At 35.9% G+C, this 22,562-nt stretch overlaps 1 protein-coding gene across 1 annotated transcript in view; it reads right to left on the bottom strand.

The window, feature by feature from the left end:
* LOC138706638 (protein wings apart-like) overlaps positions 1-21,066 on the bottom strand; it is a 43,538-nt gene extending 22,472 nt beyond the window's left edge. Inside the window, exons 1-4 of the mRNA XM_069836172.1 lie at positions 20,715-21,066; positions 15,116-15,354; positions 10,879-12,752; positions 2,915-3,042 (exon numbers count right to left, since the gene is read on the bottom strand). Coding sequence (XP_069692273.1) covers positions 2,915-3,042; positions 10,879-12,752; positions 15,116-15,296 — 2,183 coding nt within the window. The 5' untranslated portion in view covers positions 15,297-15,354; positions 20,715-21,066. The remainder of the gene's footprint in view (positions 1-2,914; positions 3,043-10,878; positions 12,753-15,115; positions 15,355-20,714) is intronic.
* Positions 21,067-22,562: the final 1,496 nt, after the last annotated feature.

Raw genomic sequence — 22,562 nt, 5'->3', positions numbered from 1 at the left:
GAATTTTAAGACGAATATAAGGATTCAATATAAAAATCGTACAGTATATGGAATGCAAAGTTTGCACAACTTGAGAATCAAGAAACCTGCAAATTTTGTTCATTAGAAGTTTCTTTTTTCTTTCATTCTTTCTTTAAGTTTACTTTGTGTGTCAACAATCAATGTACGAACTTCAGAATTATAAAATATTTTCCCCATTTATTTACAAAAGTAATGTAACTAAGAACTGGATTTAATGTGTAACACTTTTATTAAGCTGCCAATGCTTATCTACTATATTAGTCATTTACATGAATAAGATTTTTACATGAACGTTTTCGATACCATTTTTTGTATCATCTTCAGACAGATTATAATTAAAATTAACAATTAGCATTTGTAAATGATTGAAAACCTAGCCATTGGTGTGTGTGTTCTGTGAACTTCTTTTCATGATTAAGTGTGTGGTACAGTGCAAAAGTGAAATTAATAATTCGTAAGCTAACCCAGTTCACTTCGTAAAAAACCAAGTGATTAAAACAAGTGCTCTACAAATTGCGTCTTACACAACGATTCAGCATTTTAGTATTATAAAGTTTTACATAAAAACAAAGAGAGAACAGTTATAATCGCCCCATTAAGAGGCAAGACACAACAGAACTCAAAGACAGAATAACAAAACGATCAAACAAGTGTTCTTTTATAAAAGTTTTTATATTGGTGTTATACTATAAGTTTTATATTGCATTTTAGAAATTGATTGATATTAAGTAAGCTTAGTATTACTATTAGCACTAATTACTAGTAGACAAGCGACATCCATAAATGTATCACACACTTAATCACGAAAAGAAGTTCACAGAACACACACACCAATGGCTAGGTTTTCAATCATTTACAAATGTTAATTGTTAATTTTAATTATAATGCATCTGAAGATGACACAAAAAATGGTATCGAAAACGTTCATGTAAAAATCTTATTCATGTAAATGACTATTATAGTAGATAAGCATTGGCGGCTTAATAAAAGTGTTACACAATAAATTATAGCAGCTTATCGGTAACAAAACAAAAATGAAATTGAAAGAACTGGATTGCTCTTCCATTTTGTGACTGACTGCATCCTTAACTATAAATATTATAACAATATATGTTGATACCTAAAATTTTGTCTAATGCAAAAATTTTCCTTTCTTTGTTATTCAATAACTTTTAACTCTATTATCCAACACTTTTCAATAAGCCTATCCAACAATTTTTTTCTGTCTTTATCAGATAAGGGGGAGGACTGTGTGAAGTCAGCTGATGTCCCACATTCTTATATCACACAGTGCATCCAATAATTTCATAAAAAAAAAAAAGAATACACTTCAAGAGAAATATGTAAAATTAGTGGGAGAAATACTAAGCAAATTCCTTCTTATAAACTGAAACTTTTGTGTGGCACCAATAATTTCATAAAAAAAAAAAGAATACACCTCAAGAGAAATATGTAAAATTAGTGGGAGAAACACTAAGCAAATTCCTTCTTATAAAGTGAAACTTTTGCGTGACACCAATAATTTCATAAAAAAAAAAGAATACACCTCAAGAGAAATATGTAAAATTAGTGGGAGAAATACTAAGCAAATTCCTTCTTATAAAGTGAAACTTTTGCGTGGCACCAATAATTTCATAAAAAAAAAAAGAATACACCTCAAGAGAAATATTTAAAATTAGTGGGAGAAATACTAAGCGAATTCCTTCTTATAAAGTGAAACTTTTGTGTGCCACATATGAACTCAGACCCAGTTCAGCCTCTAAACGCTACTACATGCACATTTTTTAACATAACACCTCTATGCTTATTTCAAAACCCTTCTCTTATTCAAGACAGGAACTGTTTCGAGGCAATTTCCAGTAAACTATTAGTTTGTCATGCTCCTTCTAAGGTGTAATTCTCGAGTAACATACTTCTCAGATAAATTGACTAATCAATATTAGATTTAAAAAAGTGCACGCACGTACACGCGTGCGTACGTGCACACACACACACACACACGACTAAAATCATATTTATTTTTCATATTTTCACATTAAGGATACTGCTACTGTAGGAATAAATTTTTAGAAACATCACAATACTTTACATTTCACAAAATGAAATAGCTAATTGAGTTTTGTTAGTTTTCAGCATTTCTGGGTACAGTTCTGATATCTGATATACTAAGAAAACATGTGAAAACGAACTCATTACCTCACCTTTGATGACAGTACTAAGGAAGGCCAGCATAGTATAATAAATAAAATTAAGAACTACTAATATAAATCGAGGTGAAAATCATTACAGCTAAATTTGGGAAAATTTACACTGAGTTATTTCATCAAACTATACTTCAATTACAGTACTTCTATTATATGAATAAACCTTTTTTAATAGTTACGCGCATGTTTCTATAAAATTATTTATAAGTACACAACAGACTTCTCAGACAATGCTAAAAATCTGTACATTTGTTATATTCTCGAAATCGATCGTTTGCATAAAAAACATAATCATCATTCTTCTCTACACTTCATTATGAGATACTTCAGACCTCATGGTCCACAAGTCAGCACCACTGGCAAATTAAAATTTTCACTCAGAATGTGAATGGGAACTTTCAGTATAATTTCATTTTGTATGGTATACTTATTCTCGTGTGTTTGGGTAGGGCATGTAACATGCTTGGGCATTAAGAAATTCTAATTTTTGGTTAGTTTATCAAAGTTACTTCCATTATGACAAAATGGAAACGTAAATTGTGAGAAATGTGTCCAGAATGTGAAAGTAAACTTCCAGGCTATTAATTCGTTCTTAGAAATTGATGAAACATAAGATGTCACTGAATCTTACTTACATGGTACATACAAAGAATATCTAACACAATAGATACAAAATGCAGAGCTCGTACCTTGTGCCTATAGGATTATTATCCTGAAGAGCATCCAGGATATATTCCACATCATCATTGAATTCCTGAAATTCTCCAGACTCTTGGATCTGGTGAGCCTTCTTCACATTTCTGACTACTGTGTAGAACTAGAAAAAAAGAGTATACAATCTCTAACACTTTCTACACAATACACATTCCTTCATTTCCTTTATCCTGTTACAAATGATATGATTTACTTTATTTTCTGGAATTGCACCAATCAAAATGCATACATAAATAAAATTCTTTAATGTGGACTCTCAACCAGGACTTGAACTTTCATTTCCAAGATTATAAGTACATTGCACTTACGAACTGCATTGATTAAGTAGATAGACGTAATTAATTTTTCACAAATTAACACAAGATAACTATAATTTATTATATATATTTTGTGATCTTTCCCTTCACTGTTTTGAATACTGACATTTAAATGTCAGAACTATATTAGTGTTCTACCATAGACCCAAATAAATATATTTCATTATTATTATTATTATTATTATTATTATTATTATTATTATTATTATTATTATAAACCTTTCAGATGTTCTTTCAGTGATTTACCCTTACATAACTAAGATCCGTGAAATTCGCGAAACGTGAAAACGAAAATTATTCTCATTTTGCCAGTATTTTGCACTATTTACTCTTCCCATAACCTCAAAAAATGCACTTCTGAATCACGAAATAACGCGTATTCGTATAATAACACGAAAAAAAAAATCAATTTTTTTAACGAATTCCAGCAATACTAGTTTTATTTGTGGAATCTTAACAATAATGTATTTTTCAATAATATTTTCATATTTCCGACCTTTTTACTTTTTCTCAATGGCACATTTCGTTTCGCCATTTTGTCAATAAATGAATGCACTTGTATATTAAAATCAACTGTAAAAACGGAAAATTGATGCTGGAAGTGCTGCATAATAATATACCACTCTTATCGTGTTTAAAATCTTACGCCAGGGTTATAAAACTTGCATATATGGTATGTTTTTTTTGGGTCAGGACACAAGTTACTACACCAATGTTAAATCTCTATGTATAAAACCAATGAAGAAAGAACTTATTCAGTAGGTCGTATTTAGAAATTAGCAGGCTTTGACAATTTTATTTGTAAAACAAGAGAACATCATTTATGGTTACAAAGTCAAAGCCTGATGTTCTCTTATTTTACATACTGTCAAAGCCTACTAATTTCTAAACATGGCCCATTGACTAAATTATTCTTTGCTGAGGCCCCTCTGCATAATAAATCATTTTACAAGTGAACAGAAATTTCTCTTAATAATGGGATCTCCAAATTTTCGATACTATACCAGTTTAAAATAATTCGCAATGAAATGTAGAAATAATGCTACTTCTTCTTCCAACTGCAGAACGAGTATTATTTCCGTTCTACAACTACATAAGAGAACTGATCAGTCCATCTGCGGAGTAGTCGTCCTAAGTCTCTACGTCCTTGGAAAGTATAATGTAAAATCTTGAAAGATAGCCGGTATTGTAGCATCCTAAGAACATGCTGTTTCCATTTCTGTTTGTATTTATGGACTTCGTTAATGATCTCTTATATTTTGCAATGTTTCCTCAAAGTTCGCTTTTTGTATGATTCCTCAGTGTGATCTGACAAGGCTCGTATAAATTTCATTTGTGAGGCATTTATTTTTTTCTTTTCGACCCAATGTCCAACAATGGCTGCCATATAAGAGACTCGGTTTTGGTATTACTGTACATTATGGAATCTCAATTGAATTTCTTTTCTAATTTGTTTGCCAAAATTCCGTTGTAATATCTCATTCAATCTATCATATTGTATTCATTTTTTTCTATGTATAATAATAGTGCTGTCTAAATTTAATAACTTTACGAAACATACCTGTCTGGGAAAATACTGGACACCTCACTCATCTCTCCATCTTATCCAAGATACAAAATAAAGAATAAATTTCTAGTTCACTATCGTATTGTGCTTTTGTTTTAGACCTATTAGCATTTTAATAAAATTATTAACTTTCATGTTCATCATCCCCAAATAAATTGGCTTACACACATACAACATAGTCAGAAGTACTTTTTCAATATCAGGGATGCTAGAAATGTATATTTCTGCAAAAACCTTGCAATCGATTCTTGTCCGATGATAAAGTAAATGTATTAAATGTCTGAAAGCTTTCTAACTACAAATCCAACAGATCCTCATACTGTGATCCATCTCCCTCTCAAACACTGTGTGCATGTCCATTTATGTGTCTTATCCAATGGCCACGCACAATGCTCAGCGAGTCCCATTCCTTGTGTTGGTCCATAATCCTCACATAAATAAGAGTTAAACAACACAATTCTTGAAGGTGAATGAAACGTCTGGCTCAATAAGCTGATGGCTTGTTACCTAATATGAGGTTCGTGTCAGATACAGTACTTCAGCTTCTCCTAATACTCTCAATCCACTTCATTTTCATTACTGCCAGATAGTCTTGTGGTCAATCCAGGTAGCTTAACAAATACAGTAAAATCTCGTTAATCCAGATCCCGATAAACCAGACTTCACTTAATCTGGTCAGCCAAAAAGAAAACAATGTTTGGAAAAATTAAAGAACCTTGTTTTAAGACTTACTTTTATGCATTAGAACTATGGAATTACAATATTACACCTATAGTATTGAAAATTGCACTTTACTGTATGTATTGCTTTACATTTTACTATACTATATAGTGTATTTAGGGGAACAGATGCATTATAGGACCCACCCTAAATATAAGAATATGCAAAGCCACAAAAAAAAAAGGTCAACGGAAGTAGCGTTTCGATCAATTAAATTATCGATATATATTGTTTTTATTATGTTGCCAACCAACGAATATTGTAGTAAATTAGTTTTATTTTAATCATGGCGGGAATTTCGAATGCTATACTTAAATATAAAAAAGAAGTGGATCAAATTCTTCCTGTTGGCTTAAAATGTAAGCCTAGAATTTGAAATTATGGAATTATGAAGAGAACGTTTTTACTTGCCTTATCCATGAATACAGATACAGTATGTTCTATGGTTTTTTATGGTATTGTACGTTCTGCGAAACATGTAATTCCGGGATGAATTTGAAGAAATGTAAAAGTAAACGAGATGCACTCATGTGGAGATGTCATCAGAAACACTGGTATTTTTCTAAGACTAAAAATGCAGCATAAATGGAGTAAAATTAGTATTTTACGTGAACCATACTGACTTTGTGGTAAATATTTTAAGTTTTAAGTTTAGCTTTGGTTTGTTTCTTTAACTTTTGAATAAAATGTTGTTATTGTTTTCTAATGCCAGGCCTTTGACAATAAAGTCATTTGACCCCTTGCACTCCAATATTTTTCAAAGATATTATCATGACCAGCCACTGAAGCACAGATTTTGAGGTGTCCCGAATCCATTTCTTGGTTTGAGTTGCACAATGGGGAGTTAGGAGACTGATATATTCCAATTCTATGCAGGTGTTTGGTCAAACAATCATGGCCTGTTGCCAATCTAAATGCAGCTACAGACGATTTTCGTGGTAAATCGGGAATTAACTGTGGATTTTGATGCAGAGAGTTCCATTTTTTCCCTTGAGATTGTGTTATCAAATTTTGTTTGTTGAAGTCTAAGTATGTAGATTTAATAAATCTTTTCACAGAGTAATACGTAGATTTAGTAACAGGTCTGTAAGTAGCAGTGCTGCCCTTCTTTGCTAAAGCATCCGCATTCTCGTTTCCCAGGATTCCACAATGGGATGGTATCCATTGGAATACAATTCTTTTATTGAGTGATATTAATTGAGAGAGCATTTTAGTTATTTCTGCTGTTTGAGATGAAGGTGTGTGTTTAGAGACGATTGATAGAATAGCTGTTTTGGAGTCTGACAATATAACTGCATTCCTAAATTTATTGATTTGGCAGAGAAGATTCCTTTTCAATAAAATATAATATATTGTAAAAGAAAGGTGACTAATATGCGCTTAATTTCATTGTTGTTGGTTTCATTAAATGATACACGTTTGTAGTACGCTTTAGTTTTGTTAAGATGGCATACTTGATATAATAATCGAAACTATACGATATATAATCGATACTATGGAATACTCGGGGTGGGTCCTATAATGCATCTGTTTCTATTTAGGCCTATGCCATTCAAATACACCCTAATAAATGTGTTTTGTTGCTATAAACAGAGTTTTAATGCACTTTTTACTGTTCTTGTAACTTATTTAAGTTAATCCAGACTTTCATTAAACCGATCAACTTAACCCCCCAATTAGTCCAGATTAATGAGGTTTTACTGTATTTAAATACACATATGATTGGCAACTTAACAGAATTGCATTGGAGAAAGTTTCATGCTTGCCTAAGTTCTATATGACTTCAATTCATATAGAGTAGTAGAGCATTATTCATAGTTCATAGAATGTGACATAATAGAGAGATTGGCTGAAAAAAACTGATACTCAAATCCCATGAAACGCTTATCAGTGTAATTTGTAACATAATGTAACAAACATTTCGTATCCTTCCTCAACAATCACTGAATCTTGACTGAATACTTCAACCATCAGTTTTGGCAAATATATTACGTAAAACCTCATTTATACATTTTACTGGGGGGGGGGGGGGGGGTCTTACTTTGTATACTGTTTTCGAAGAGGTAGGTTCATGGCCTATCAACCACTGGCAGCACTCATAGAATGGATATGATTGTATTCCAAGACCATCTGAGAGATTTTATAATTGATCCTACAGTCTGTTTCAATACTTGCAAGAGCCAGCCACAAAATGTTCATAAGGAAAAACAATTTAAAAGTCAACAATCCCATATTATCAAGAGAAATATCAATTACAACAGATAGAAGTAATAGACTTGAAGGTCGAAGCAAGAGGATCCATCCCGAAACAGTTTGTTGATTTTTGTAAGGCCATCTATAATTACTATTATTTATTTACTTGCATTGAAAGGTTCCCTTATATTGTTAAGAAATCGCCTGAGATAAGACATTGTATTGTAATTTATTTTTCTCGTTCTTGAATTGATTTTTACTATTCATAACAAAATTACCCAAGTAATATATACAGTATCTATTATTAAAATTTTGTTTTGTAAATGGTATACTTTGTCTTCTAGATAATCCCTGTTTAGGAAAGGTATTTTAATAACAACAACAACAACAATAATAATAATAATAATAATAATAATAATAATAATAATAATAATAATAATAATAACAACAACAACAATAACAACAACTAATGATGAGTCCGGCCAGAATTATTATTATTATTATTTTGTTCTCTTCAGTATAAAAATTTGATCTACCTAGTTCATGCAATCAGATACAGTCTTAGATAAAAAGTTTTGTCGCACAGATACTTTAAAAGTCTCAGAAAGGAGGCAGTGCACATGATCAAAGGATGAGGGGCCTGGTTCACAAGAGGATTAGTTGAGGTAATATTTTTTTTTTTTTTATTTTAGTAGGTTATTTAACGACGCTTTATCAACATCTTAGGCTATTTAGCGTCTGAATGAGATGAAGGTGATAATGCCAGCAAAATGAGTCCGGGGTCCAACACCGAAAGTTACCCAGCATTTGCTCATATTGGGTTGAGGGAAAACCTCGGAAAAAACCTCAACCAAGTAACTTGCCCCGACTGGGAATCGAACCCGGGCCACCTGGTTTCGTGGCTAGACGCGCTAACCGTTACTCCACAGGTGTGGACTAGTTGAGGTAATAAAATTAGTTTTGTTTCGTTGTATGTCTGATCATCTGCACTACCTCCTTTTCTTCATATTGTGCTGGTTTCTAGTTACTACAGGTACCTCAAGTGGGAGAAAGTATGTACAGCTGTCAAAAGAAAAAGTGGCCGCTCTCTAGAAACGAAGTTCCCTTCAGGTATCTCCGCTACAATTCGGAGACGGGCGATGTTAATGTAGCGACGTTGTTATTCCCGGCGTGACTCCTCCTCTTTGCTTAAGTCTTAGGAAGTGAAGGCTCTATAAAGTCTAGGTAGGTAGTATCGTTCGCCATTTTTATTCTTTCGTTGCCAAGCTACCATACGAGGAATCTATTTGCCACGCCGTTAAACATTATCATGTCGTAGCTCCTATGATAATAAATCAAACGCACTGTAATTCAGCAAATAATTGAGCAGCAAATAACGTCTTCGTGTGCTTTCTGTGAACGCCAACGAAAGAGCCAAAATGGCGGACGATTATATTAAGCATTTATCGAGCCTTAAGAAATGAATAACGTCTTCATAAGTGAATCACAAGACGCACACGTTTAAATGTAGCCGACCTCCAACGCGATTGGCTGCCGGAAATTAGAGCGATGGGACTATACATGTTGTTGGACCACGTTACCTGATATCTACAGTTATAATTAAAGTATTCTCCGTCTTACTGCTGTAGCATAATGGTAGTGTTTCGGGCTGGTATTCGTGAGGTCGTGTATTCAAACACAGCCTGGCACTTTTTATGTTTTTTCAATCTTTAAGAGAAAGAGAAAATATAATTGCTTCTGTCTCTTATATGACTGTTTTAGTAATTAATATCAGGTTCATGGCTGTTTTATGGCATAACTTTATCATTATTTATTATAGAAAGAAAGATTATATTCTCAACAAAAATATGTTTCGTGGCATACACAAAACAAACTTACTGTCTGCCTTAGAAAATTCAAACAATTAAAAGTTGAAAGAAAGAAAAACAAACCAAAAAGCCATGATTCAATATTTAATTCATCTTCCTCCCATTTCAATCACATCTTGCAGTCGAGTGGGCATGAAATCGACTAATCTTTTCAGTTCTCAGCCTCTGCATTCCAGGCATCCTGGACGAGTTTCCACAAATCATCAGGATGTCTTGGAGAGGATTAGCCCAATTTTTCCGCATACGCTTCGTTACTTGTGCCCCCATAGCTCAATTAGAAGAACATTGGAATTTAGATGTCAACATCTCAGGTTCAAATCCTTATCAGTCCTTTTCATTTTACTGTGTTATAGGATAGTATAATGTAATAATATAAGAAGAAAATAATAACACTAGTATTATGTAACTGAATTGTTTCAAATCTAACATAAAATTTATTTTACTTAGGCTATATCGCTAAAGAACGAGAACAGAATATAAATGATAATTTGAAAATTATTTATATTACTAAAGAACGATAACAGAATACAAATGATAACTTGAATATTATTTATATTGCTAAAGAATGATAACAGAATACAAGTGATAAGGTAACTTCATTATTATTTATATCGCTAACGAATGATAACAAAATAAAATTATAATTTAAATATTATTTATATCGCTAACGAACAATAACAAATTAAATGATAATATAAACAAAACTCGAACTCATAACTTTCGAATCATTAAGCGAGCTTTCTACCGCTGCTCTACAAGAGACAGATATCGAATAACATCATAGTTCCAAAACTGCTTCTAGAAGTGCACTGCATCATGTAACATCACCGTGATCCAAAGTGGACTTAGAAAATAATCATTGTCCATGAGTTCGGCCTCTTTTTTTTTTTTTTTTTTGACAGCTGTACATTAATTAAGATTTGCAATAGGCTACATCTCAACTTCACTGCTAGTAACTCGACAACCTTGGAGCATCACGTAATTTTGTTTTACTATAATTTATTTTAAATCACTGTCACCTAAAACCAGTATCATCAAAACTGGTGATCTCACAAACATACAGCTGCACCTTGCGAGATTTGAAATGGAACAAATGTAGAAATAAACTTGTGCTCCATAACTACTCTGTCAATTTCCATGGTGAAAAGTCATCAAGGTAACTGGGCTGCAGCAGGGTCATATCACCTGATGAAAACCACCATGTGATAACATTATCTTAAAAAGAATGAATACAAAGGAGTGAGCATCTACTTTCATTATTCTAAAACACTTACACCTTTGGCTTTCCTGTTGCACTTGACACTGGTGATGGCTTCTGCCTGGTCATCAAGATCAGAATTACCAGTGGGCCATGTCACCACCCTGGTGAGCTTTGCCGGTTCAAATTCCTCCTCCAAATCGCTGTAGGTACTGGTACCACAGCTTGGCTGCGAGGAGGACAGCGTGTCTGACACTGCAGTACTGGGCTGGGTGCCAGCTCCTGTGCCGTCCTTGTCATCCACCCACTTGTGTTTGTACAGAGCCAGCCGCTTCTTGCTGCCATCCGACAGAAGGGAACGGCTCTTGAAGATGGAGCCCTTTTTGGTGGCTGGTGAACTTGTCCTTTCTGTGACCACTGCATTGCTACTACTACTGCTGCTGCTATGCTCGCACTCTGCCTGACCCTGAGTGTCAGATGCCACAACACTTTCAACGTCACCAACCTTCTCGTCCGGTTCAACAGTCTTAACCTGCACATCAGCTTCACACTCTCCCTGGGAGGACGCAATTGTATTGATCTGGTCCGCAATGCTGTTACTATCCTCACTGTCTGAGAACCAATCATGATCAAGAATAGTCTTTGCTGGTTCTTTTGGTCCCGCCATCAGAAGCTTCTCTGTGGTCGCACTGAAGTCCACGTATGTACTGGAAAGAAGTTCTTGTGCCTTCAATAGCTTCTCTTGATCTTCTCGATCCAAGTCACTGGAAATAGACAAGTCAGGGACAGCCATTATTGTTGCTTCTGTCTCCTCAGGAAGATGCGATGGCACCTCGGGCACCTCCAACACAGGTACCTCAGGTACCTCTGGCACTGGCATCTCGGACACTTCCGGCACCGGCACCTCTGGCACCATGAGTGCTAAAGTCTTCGTCTTCGGCACTGCTGGGTACGACAAGGGCGGTATTTCGACATCACTGATAATGCCCTCACCACTGATGTTCTCCTTCTCGTCGTGCATGGTCTGCATGCCCTCATACACACTGTGCACACTCTCATCTTCCTGCTTTGCCTCCTCCTGCTCGCATATGACCTGCTGTTCTGGATGCACGTTCTCCTGGCTTTTTTCAGTGTTCTGTGGCTCTGGCGTCTTTTCAACTATCACATGCTCTGATGTGCTATGGCTGCGCACAACACTCGCATCTTTCCCCACTTTACTGGACTTCTTTGGCGATGCCGTAATACTGACCTTACCATTCTCGTTAGTGGTCACTGTCCACGTGTCCACGCTCTCCACATGTCTCCTCCTTGTGTTCCGTAAACTCACACTGTTCTCACTCACAGACTTCGAGGGTGGTTGATGCGCACTCGACTGATCCTTAATCTCGTTTACAAGCTGTGCAGTCCCCTTGAATATCCTGAGCACAATTGGAGGTTTATTCTCTTCTCTCAGAGGTGCCGTAGTTTTGGTTGGACTTGACAAATTCATTGCTTCCAACTGCTCACCAACCGACTCACCAGCAGCGACAGATCCCGAGTTCTTCATTGCTGTAGATGTGAAGAACTTCTTAGAGCCAGCACTGCTAGACTGGCTGGATGAAGAAGTATTGCACTGCTGCACCCTCGAGCTGTAACTCCCCTTGCCATATTTCTTCCCTCCATGTGACCCATAATTGACTTCAGAACTACGATTACTCCCCATGTAAACAGAAGCGTTCAGTCTGATTTCCTCCTGTGGAACAATATCTATATTTCGACTTTTGAAGAATTTTTTTGGTTTGGGCATAGGTTTCACTGGGGAGGCACCACTCCCTGCTAACAGTTTATTCTGCAAACCATCCCCATCTGTGTCAAACGTGAAAGGATCCTTTGACTGGGCAGGGTGACTGGTGTTACGATTGCTGTAATCCATTCGCATCCTCTTGTTGCTGAGGACCTCATCTCTGCGTCCTGCAAAGTATTTACACACATATGAAAAATCCATCACAGCATATGACATTTGTATGAAATATCTTATGTATTTAATAATTTATCTTAGTTCAACAATTGCAATCTGAAAATAAATATTTCAGCTACAAGAGGTTCGTTATCTCCTCAGCGACAAAATTAAAGTGTTTGGCAAGAATGGGATCATATGGATGTCTGCCGTATTACAGATGGGGCTCACATCGAGACAGCTGGTAAGTATAGTTATTACAAGAAGGGAAAAAATTAATTTATAAACAAAAATGGGATCTCAATGCTAAATAAACTTAAATCTTGCAGTCTTCATCATTCAGACAAGCTCAAGAGGACACATGGAATGGTAATATGATGAGCTACAGCTCTAACAGGCCAAGATCAACCAGCTGACTGTTACACTCATGACTATTTACCTGCAGTAGAGATGGGTGATCTGATCAACGTGAGTACAGTACATTGGTTCCCTCCAGTCATTGCAGCTGGTTTGCTAGACCAGATTACACTATTCATTAAAGCTCCCCATTTTCTGATCACAATGCTAGGGAGCACTGGTCCCGTACACCAGTCGAACTTCATGTAAAAATGTCTTCCCACATTAAGACTCGAACCAGCATACATTCCATACTGCCAGACCAAAGCATGCTGCCTTAAACCATGGGTTTAGGGTGCAAGGTTCACACTGAGTGATGGATACTAAGAAATTCAGAGGTATGTGTGAAAAACTAACAGTAAATCGAAAATCACTGACAAATGGGTCTAGTAATAAGAAAATTTTCAGAAAGAAATAACCATATTCACATCTTCTGGAAATATGAGTTTCTTGCTTACATCTTATGTTGTTTTCATTGTATGAAAGCAATTGATAAAAAAATAAAGACTCTTATACCATTTTACTGTTCAAATTTTATATGATTATACCCAGGCCATTGTAAACTTGTGCCTGACAGCTTACCGTAATATTGGTGGTGGGAGATGTGACATTGTCACAATGACCATTTACTACACAACATCCGACAACTTACTCGGAGTTCTGCTATTCTGCTCCATTAATTCAAACAGTAATTATTATGCAACTCCTTTATTACTGTTCTCTTAGAGATGCCTGAAGTTTTTTTTATGTCTGCTGTATTAAATTGTTAGTTTGGATAGTTTGAGTCCGTGTTTAGTTGGTATAGCTCATGTCTTTAGTGAGTATAATTTTTGTATTTAATTGTATGGTTTTTGTGTGTTTAGATTAGATAGTTTGTGCGTTTAGGCTGTATAATTTATGTGTGCAGTTTGTATAGCTCTTCTGTGTTAAGACTATAATTTGTGTGTTCAATTTGTGTAGGTTTTTGTGTGAGTTAAGACTGTATAACTGTAAAATATGTTGTGTGTTTAGTGTTGATAGTTGTGTGTTCAGTTTGTATAGTTTTTTTTGTGGGTGTTTAGTTTGTATAATTTATGTGTTTCGTTTGTATAGTTTTTCGTGTTTAGCTTACATAGTTTGTGTTTAGTTTGTAGGTATAGTGTAAGCTCTCTTGGATTGGCTCCCCAAGTGTAGTAGACTTTCAGCTCACCTTACACTCCTGCAGGAGGCCATTGCCCTTGTGGGATTTCAGGCTTTTCATTTCATTTCATATTAAATTATCTGCAGGAATGGATGGATGCCCATATATATGGACAAATTTCTTCTTCTGCTCGTAAAGTTCATGGATGAGTCATCTGTGCCAACTGTGACACCAGACTATTTATGCAAGGATTCTCACTGTATGAGTTACCATTTTTTGAACGACTTTTTTTGCGACATTTCACAGCAGTGCTACAAATGATTTATATCTTATAAAACTAACACACTAGGCATGTGATAGTAACACTACGTAACATAAGAAAACTGACAACACAACAGCGCTCCGCTTGGCAGCATGAGTAGCTGATAGAAAATGTTACGTTCTGATTGGTTCAGAAAACTACTGCACAGTGTTCACCTTATTCACAGGAAAGGTTGCCAACCCAAATAACAACTGTCAAGTGCAAGGTTACAACGGCCTAGTTATAGAGGTGTACAATGATTTCTAAAGGTTTCAGTTCACAAACTTACTCAATTCACCTTTACTTATCTACATGTTTAACTGGATATCGTCATTCACTATACTCAGCTTACAGAAGGGCAGGAGACAAGAGCTAAAGTATCCAGATGTAATTCAATCAGCTTATCTTTCATTCAGAGTCAATGATACTATGTGAAGAAATAACAGAATAAATAGAAAATGGAAAGAGACAGTGAAGTAGTCAGTGAACTCTGTCGCATGCTGTTCCACACAGCACGAATCCCACAGGAACTGAGCCACAGCTGTCGAGCTTGCACTCACCATTGAAGTTTGTACTCCTGAGAGATGTGCACGAGATGACACCCCACTTTCCGACAGTGCCTGCAGACTTTGCTGCTGAGGGGCGATTGCTGTTCTCGTGGAACAGCTTATCAAATTGAATGCTTGTCTGTGACACAGCATTCAACTTGCGGTTGTACATCTTGGAATATCCCCGAGACATGTTGCCAATCTTCACTTAGCACTCTGGTCTCTTGCTAACTGGATTGGTGGTCAGCCATCTTGAACCAACACAAAAGAAACGTTTTTAATTACTGCAGCCTTGTCTTTACCAATAGCGAATTCCACAAGCAAAAACATGTATCAATTACAATACATTACTGAATTATTCTATAAATAATATTTAACATTTATAGAATTGGCAATTCTACAGAACTAGACCATCATAAGACATACAAGCAAACAGATCACCATTTAAATGTAAAACACGATTGTTACTTAATGAACAACAATCTCTGTCTTCACTAGCACTAAAAACACATCCTTTGCTCATGCAGTCCAGACTCCCAAACACCCACCATCCAGAAATTTCCACCTGGATCTCTCACGCAAACTAAAGTACTTAAATTATGTGTCTCACAGGGCATGCCATTATGTGGGTGATACATCCATTCATTAGTATGTACAACAGATGAGTAGTTCTAGATTATTCTGTGGAAAGTATTGGGTGCCAGAAAGTAAAACCACGTGCTTAATACTCTAACCTGTTCATAATAAGCAAATGTTAGAGAAAAAATGGTGCTTCCTGTGGTGTAGTTCTGCTGTAGAATTACCATAAATTAACTTCGTAGCCTAAGCTTCTATTATTACATCAGGTAATTATACAGCAGTCTACAACATTCTGTGCAGGCTCTCAAGTACGAGGGGGATCCAGGAAATAACGATCGTTCGTGCATACCCGCCGCGCAGCTGACTCCCCTTCCTTGTTTGAAGGTCAACTGGCTTCCTTAACATGTGTTCTCATAATGTTGTGAGTACTGGTTGCAACAAGTCGCCATTGTGCATTTTGTGTTACTTCAAAATGAACGACGTGATTGATAATCCCGCCGACTGTGAGGTGAGGAGTGTGATTCGATTTTTGAATGCCCGACATTTGAAACCTGCAGAAATTTACCGGCAATTGAAAGAAGTGTATGGTGATACTGTAATGAATGAAAGAAATGTGAGAAAATGGTGCGAAATGTTCAACAATGGGCGAACAAATGTCCACGATGAAACTCGACCCGGACGCCCATCACTCATCACAGAAGACCTGAAGACTAAAGTGAACGACAGAATCTTGCAAGACAGGCGCACATCACTCGACGAATTGCATATTGCCTTTCCTGACATTTCTCGTTCTTTGCTTGGTGAAATTGTGTCGCAACATCTTGGCTACCACAAAATCTGTGTACGATGGGTTCCACGGCAACTGAGTGACCAACACAAAACTCAGAGAATGGCCTCAGCATTGACATTCTTGATGCGATATCACACAGATGGAGACGCCTTTCTTGATCAAACTGTGACTGGTGATGAGACCTGGGTGTCTCACAACACCCCAGAGACCAAGTGCCAATCACGTCAGTGGCATCATCCCTCATCACCCAAGAAACCGAGAAAATTCAAACAGACTCTCTCAACACAAAAAGTCATGGCTACTGTCTTTTGGGATCGCTGGATTCCATGCCAAAAGGCACTATGATCAATGCAAATCGTTATTGTGAGACTTTACGAAAACTACGGCGAGCCATCCAAAACAAGAGGCGAGGAATGCTTTCGAGAGGAGTTGTGCTTCTTCACGACAACGCCCGCCCGCACACTGCTGCTTCAACTCGAGAATTGCTGGATCAATTCAGTTGGGAAATCTTTGATCATCCGCCCTATAGTCCAGACCTTGCTCCTAGCGATTTTCACCTTTTCACTAAGCTGAAAGACTTTCTGGGTAGTACGCATTTTGGAAGTGATGAAGAGTTGAAGAAGACAGTGAACACCTGGCTTAATGAACTGGCGGCAGAGAAGTATAACACGGGAATTCTAAAGCTAGTGAACAGATACGACAAATGTTTAAATGTAGGTGGTGATTATGTAGAGAAGTAAAGGAAGCTTCAGTTATGTAACAGACTTTGTTTTTTCAAATAAATATTTTTTTTTTAATTATTACAACAAAACGGTCGTTATTTCCTGGATCCCCCTCGTAGTTAGGGGTCCACTAGCCATGTGATGGCAGTCAAACAGAATGCTGTAAACTGCTCTGTAATTTTAACCTGAGCTGTTGTCAGTCATTGTAGGCACAACTGTTTTAACATCACGTTTATTTTTTTCAATACAGAAATTCGCTTACACGCATTCATCAAATAAGTGATTTTTGGACTATTGACATGGTCTAGGGGTAACAAGAGAGGCTTGTGCTTCGAGAATGTCCTCAGGCATAGGAACGAATCTCAGTTGGGATATTTCCAAGGCTTTCCCTAAACTACAAGACAAATGTTAGATAATCTCCATGATGAATCCTCGGACTCATCTCACCAAAAGCAATGTTGCTAAATAAGTAATTAGATCCTCAAAATGAATACTCGATCACAAATTCATACTCTGTGTATAAGAGAACTAAGTACACCTTATATCACAATAAGTGGTCACAGTAATGCCGCAACAAATGTTTCTGCTGTACAAGCAGTGAGGGCTATTTCGTTTTTCATCCTAAAGCTGTTTTATACACGACATGTGAAACTTCTGCAATACAGGGGTTTTAAGTTGGTAGCCTAACTAATGACATCTCTTCAAAGACAACTAAATTTGGAGGTATCGCTGATTACTCTCTCATAATTTATACTTCATTCGCATTTACTTACAAACTCAATCTTTTAATCTCATCATTAAATGGATGTTAATCACAAACACCACATAGGTAGTAACTTTAAACTTTCATTAAAGTCTGGGCTTAAGTACACAATACCATAGCGGACGTACGGTAACTGCATAGAAGACACCAGCTGTTCGTTCAAATCACTTTTGAACTACTCTTACATCTCGTAGGCTCAGGAATAATATAGAAGAGTTATGGCGAAGATATCTTGGGGGGCAGTGGGGAGCTAAGCCCCCCAGCTGTATCGTAAATACAATGAATATCATCTTTGCAAATAGAGAAAGCATTGACACAAATATATATAGATAATATGTCATTTTAGTACTCACCTTATACCTAATTCGCGTCTTCATTCGTACTTTTGAATTGTCAATATCTGTCGTCGATTTGCAAAAGGGGACATCTACAAAATTGCAAAGTGTTGGAAAATCGCAAAAACTATAACTAAATTAACAAATTAAAATGTTTATATACAGTATTTTTTTATAATTAGATTACTATGAATACACACATTCAGGATTCATTAATATTTTAATTTTTTTTGTCTGTTATGGTTTTTTGCGATTTTACAATACTTTGTTATTTTGGAGTGTCCCCTTTTGCAAATCGACAGATATGATGTTTTGAAGTAATAAAACACTATTAACATTAACTATACGGATATCGTTTGTAAAATTGAAGTTGGTTCACTACTCACTGCTTACTGGTAGGCCTACTGTTGATTTCACTCAATGCTGGTTAACTCTGTCATGTTAAGGGAACGTCTGCTTAAACCCTATTTTTAATACTCTGAATTAACATAGTTGTTATCTAGTGTGGGGTTTATATTAATGATATGAAGGTGTATTTATGTTGGAGATTTGGAGGGTGTTCTCGTAACTTGACTTTGTAGCATAGTGGTTAAGTTACTAGTATGTTGAGTTGGAGGATCGAATCCCACTTAGAAATTAGTGACATTATGAGTGATATAAAATAGGTAATAACATATGACAGATGTTGGTGTTGTGGAAGAGAAGGCCTGATGGCCTTAACTACACCAGAATAAATAAATAAATAATAATAAATAATAAATAGAGGAAGGAGAGTAGTAGTAGTGGTAGAAGGAGGAGGAGAAGAGAGCAGGAGTGTAATTTCGTTTTATTTCCGAGTAAATGAGATATCATTCGAAATATCTGCCACTCCGGAATAGTGCACTTGTTCCAAAATCTGTATTTCGAATGACTGTATTCTGCCTAAAGCTGATCAATTAATTAGTCTAGTGAATTCGGAGTTCCTAGTTATAGCATTCTTCTTAAGAGGTCTTCGGACAGAAATCGTTTACTATTTCTTTACAATTGCGTTACCACAGAAAGGTAGGATCTATTTACATATTTGCCTTCTAGTAAAGTCATACAAACCGGAAACAAAAGACAAATTGAGCGGCGATGCCAATTTCGCATCGAAATAAGCGAAAGTGGCTGCCAGAGAGGTGGATCGCATGTCTTGCATGCAATCTTTTCGGTAGATACATAGATAGGGAAAAGCTTTAGTATATACGGTTTCCTCACTTCCAACGATTTATCTTAAAAAAAAAAAAAAAAAAAAAAAAAGGAGAACGAGAAAGAGAAAGAGAGAGAGAGAGAGAGAGATATGATTTGTCTGTATCTGTCGAATGTGCATCATCACGCTTACGAAAAGGCACTTTAATTTGTGCACAAGGTCGGAATTTTGGGAGGAGAGAGGAAGGAAGGTACCCGTGTTCTGAAGTTTATCAATAGAAAATTACTGTACTTTGTGAACATAATTAGCATCAACAAGGACGGGAAACAGCCATTCTCTGAAAGTTTAGCTTCTCCCGCTACAGTTGCTGTTGTACGTAGATACTCATGCTGACTGCTCTGTTTACAATACGAGTTTTCCACCCTGAATATCAATTATTACTGTTAACCTTCATAAAGTTAGGCCTAATCTATAGCATGCTCTTATTATGGTCTGTTGTAGTGGCCTACCATCAGAAAACAACATACCTATCTAAGTTAACTCCTAGACTGTAAATTCCTTAATCACCAAATAGAAACGTTTCTAAACTACTTCCTATATTCATATTCACCAAGTTTATATTGATAAGAACCATATTTATCACAGCCTACTTGCTGTTAATTCCTGCTGTAATTCTCCCAGAAGTTACTTTCAGAATTTCTATTAAATTTCAAATCAGAAGTAAAATTGTAACTTTAACTCAATTATATAAATTACGGTATGAGCACAAATAAACTGAAACATAGCCTAGGCACAAGAAGATAAACCAATTATTCAAATATCTTCATATTATTGCCATATTGAGAAGTGAACGTGCTATTAACAACCACTCTATTGCAGTTATATTACAACAACCTCTTCCAAAAATACTTTACTATAACTTTACTACATTGGAACTGCAATAAAGCCTTTAACACAGGCATCCCATAGGCCACTATGTTTACTCTCAGTGTATTACTAATTTCAGTTCATGGATGCACTATATCGTCGTAATAACAGTACAAACAATGTAGCACATCATCTATATACTATGCAGCTCAGTAAGAAATGGTATATTTTGATTATTTAACCTCTAAAATGGGTAACTTATTGCTGTTCAAACTCTGTAAATGTTTATAACGTCCCAAGCGTGAACTCCATCAATTCCATTTGCGTAATGGTATATATAAACTGTTCTACAAAATATCATATATCGTACAAAGTTTTCTTACTTACCTAGCCATGATTAATATAATGCGGAAAGAACCTCAACTCTTCGTAAAGAATGACACAAATACAAAACACGAAGCGTAAGTCGCCATGTTTCACATAGAATGTTCAACAAGATGCTTATAACCGGGTTAACAAATCCATAGATAAGCGAACGAACATTTTCATTTCACGCTTCACATCCGCGCAATCATCGATTTTTGTCTGTAACAGACATTACGTGATTCACTGCATTATTACACGTTAATGATCAACCAGTTACATACAACTTTTCTAAAAAAGAACACGACACTTGACTTCACTGGTTGCCTACTTTCGTAACAAACGAAAGTGTACGACCCACACGACCGACCCCTGTGGTATCTGTTCAGAAACTTCCACAAAAGCAGAATATCTTGCTGAACTGTCATAGTCGAAAACACGTAATGCTATTGACTACAATTTTTATTAATTTATTCAAATCTGTGCGTGAGATTGATATCATTTACGGTTGCTAGTACCAATCCCAAAACGATCGATAATTGACTTGATTAAAATTGCAATTCATTGTTACCAAACTTCAACAGCTTTAAGTTTTCATTGCAGAACTATGCAAATTCTACATTCGAACAAGAATTATATAAACAATAGCGATTATAAAACCGTTACAAAGTACTAGCGTGAGCCTCCAAGCGGCAAAAGACAATGCTGGTATTATAGCTATACGAAGTACGAACTCTAGTAATTTGAAGGTACTAGAAATGCGTGGACTAACATTAGTTGTTTCATTGTGAAATAACTATACCGATTAATCAAGCAATTTCATTATGTAAACGTGGAATAGTTTTGGAAGATTATTATTAGTATTGGATCGAGGGAAAATAATTGGGTAATATATTATTATTACGCTAGAAATAACGTTAAACCGCTAATTGTACAATCTACTTCCCCATTTACTTTCTGATTGTATATTATATTTTTTTACTTGGTTATTTAATGACGCTGTATCAACTGCGAGGTTATTTAGCGTCGAATGGATTGGTAATAGCGAGATGATATTTGGCGAAATGAGGCCGAGGATTCGCCATAGATTACCTGGCATTTGCCTTACGGGTGGGGAAAACTTCGGAAAAGACATAAGAAGGTAATCACTCCAACTCCGGATCGGCAGGCAAGCGCCTTACCCGACTGAACTTCGCCAGTAGCCTTCTAAGTTTATAAATTTATACTGTATATGACGTGTGCGAGAAAATAGTGTGATATTGTAGAAATAAATGTTCACGAAAATGTGTTCTCAGCATCCCTGATGATCAGGGTGCGAATTAACAGGGGGGGGGGGATGGAGGTGATTTCCCTCCCCTCCTGTTGGAAAGTTATCCCCCTCTCATAAGTTCATATTAACATCCCTGGCAGGAATAACTTCTATCCCCCTCACAAAATATAATTATTGTTTTAATACGAGTATACTGTATTTTATAAAGTATAAAGTAAGCAAAGAAAATGATTTTGATGTACCGTATTATCATCACCGTCAAGCTGACAACAATCAATAACTTAGGAATTAGTCATCTTATCTTAAGCTTGCTCATCGATATTATTATTATTATTATTATTATTATTATTATTATTATTATTATTATTATTATGTAAAACAAGAAACTCAGTGCAACTAGGCGTTGAACCGTAAAATTGTGATTCAATCGTGACACAAAGGTGAGTTTGTTCATTCCTTTATTATTCTAACTTCCAATGTTTACATTTCATCACAGTAATGTCAACAACAGCAATAATAATTATTATTATTTTATGTATAGTATTCTCCATCTAGGATTCTATCCCCCCTCATCAGAAATTTTATTTCGCACCCTGCTGATG

Source organism: Periplaneta americana, chromosome 9 (assembly GCF_040183065.1).
Source record: "Periplaneta americana isolate PAMFEO1 chromosome 9, P.americana_PAMFEO1_priV1, whole genome shotgun sequence".
Taxonomy (NCBI): domain Eukaryota; kingdom Metazoa; phylum Arthropoda; class Insecta; order Blattodea; family Blattidae; genus Periplaneta; species Periplaneta americana.
The sequence above is the reverse complement of the archived record's forward strand: the minus strand, read 5'-3'. Positions and strand labels throughout refer to the sequence as shown.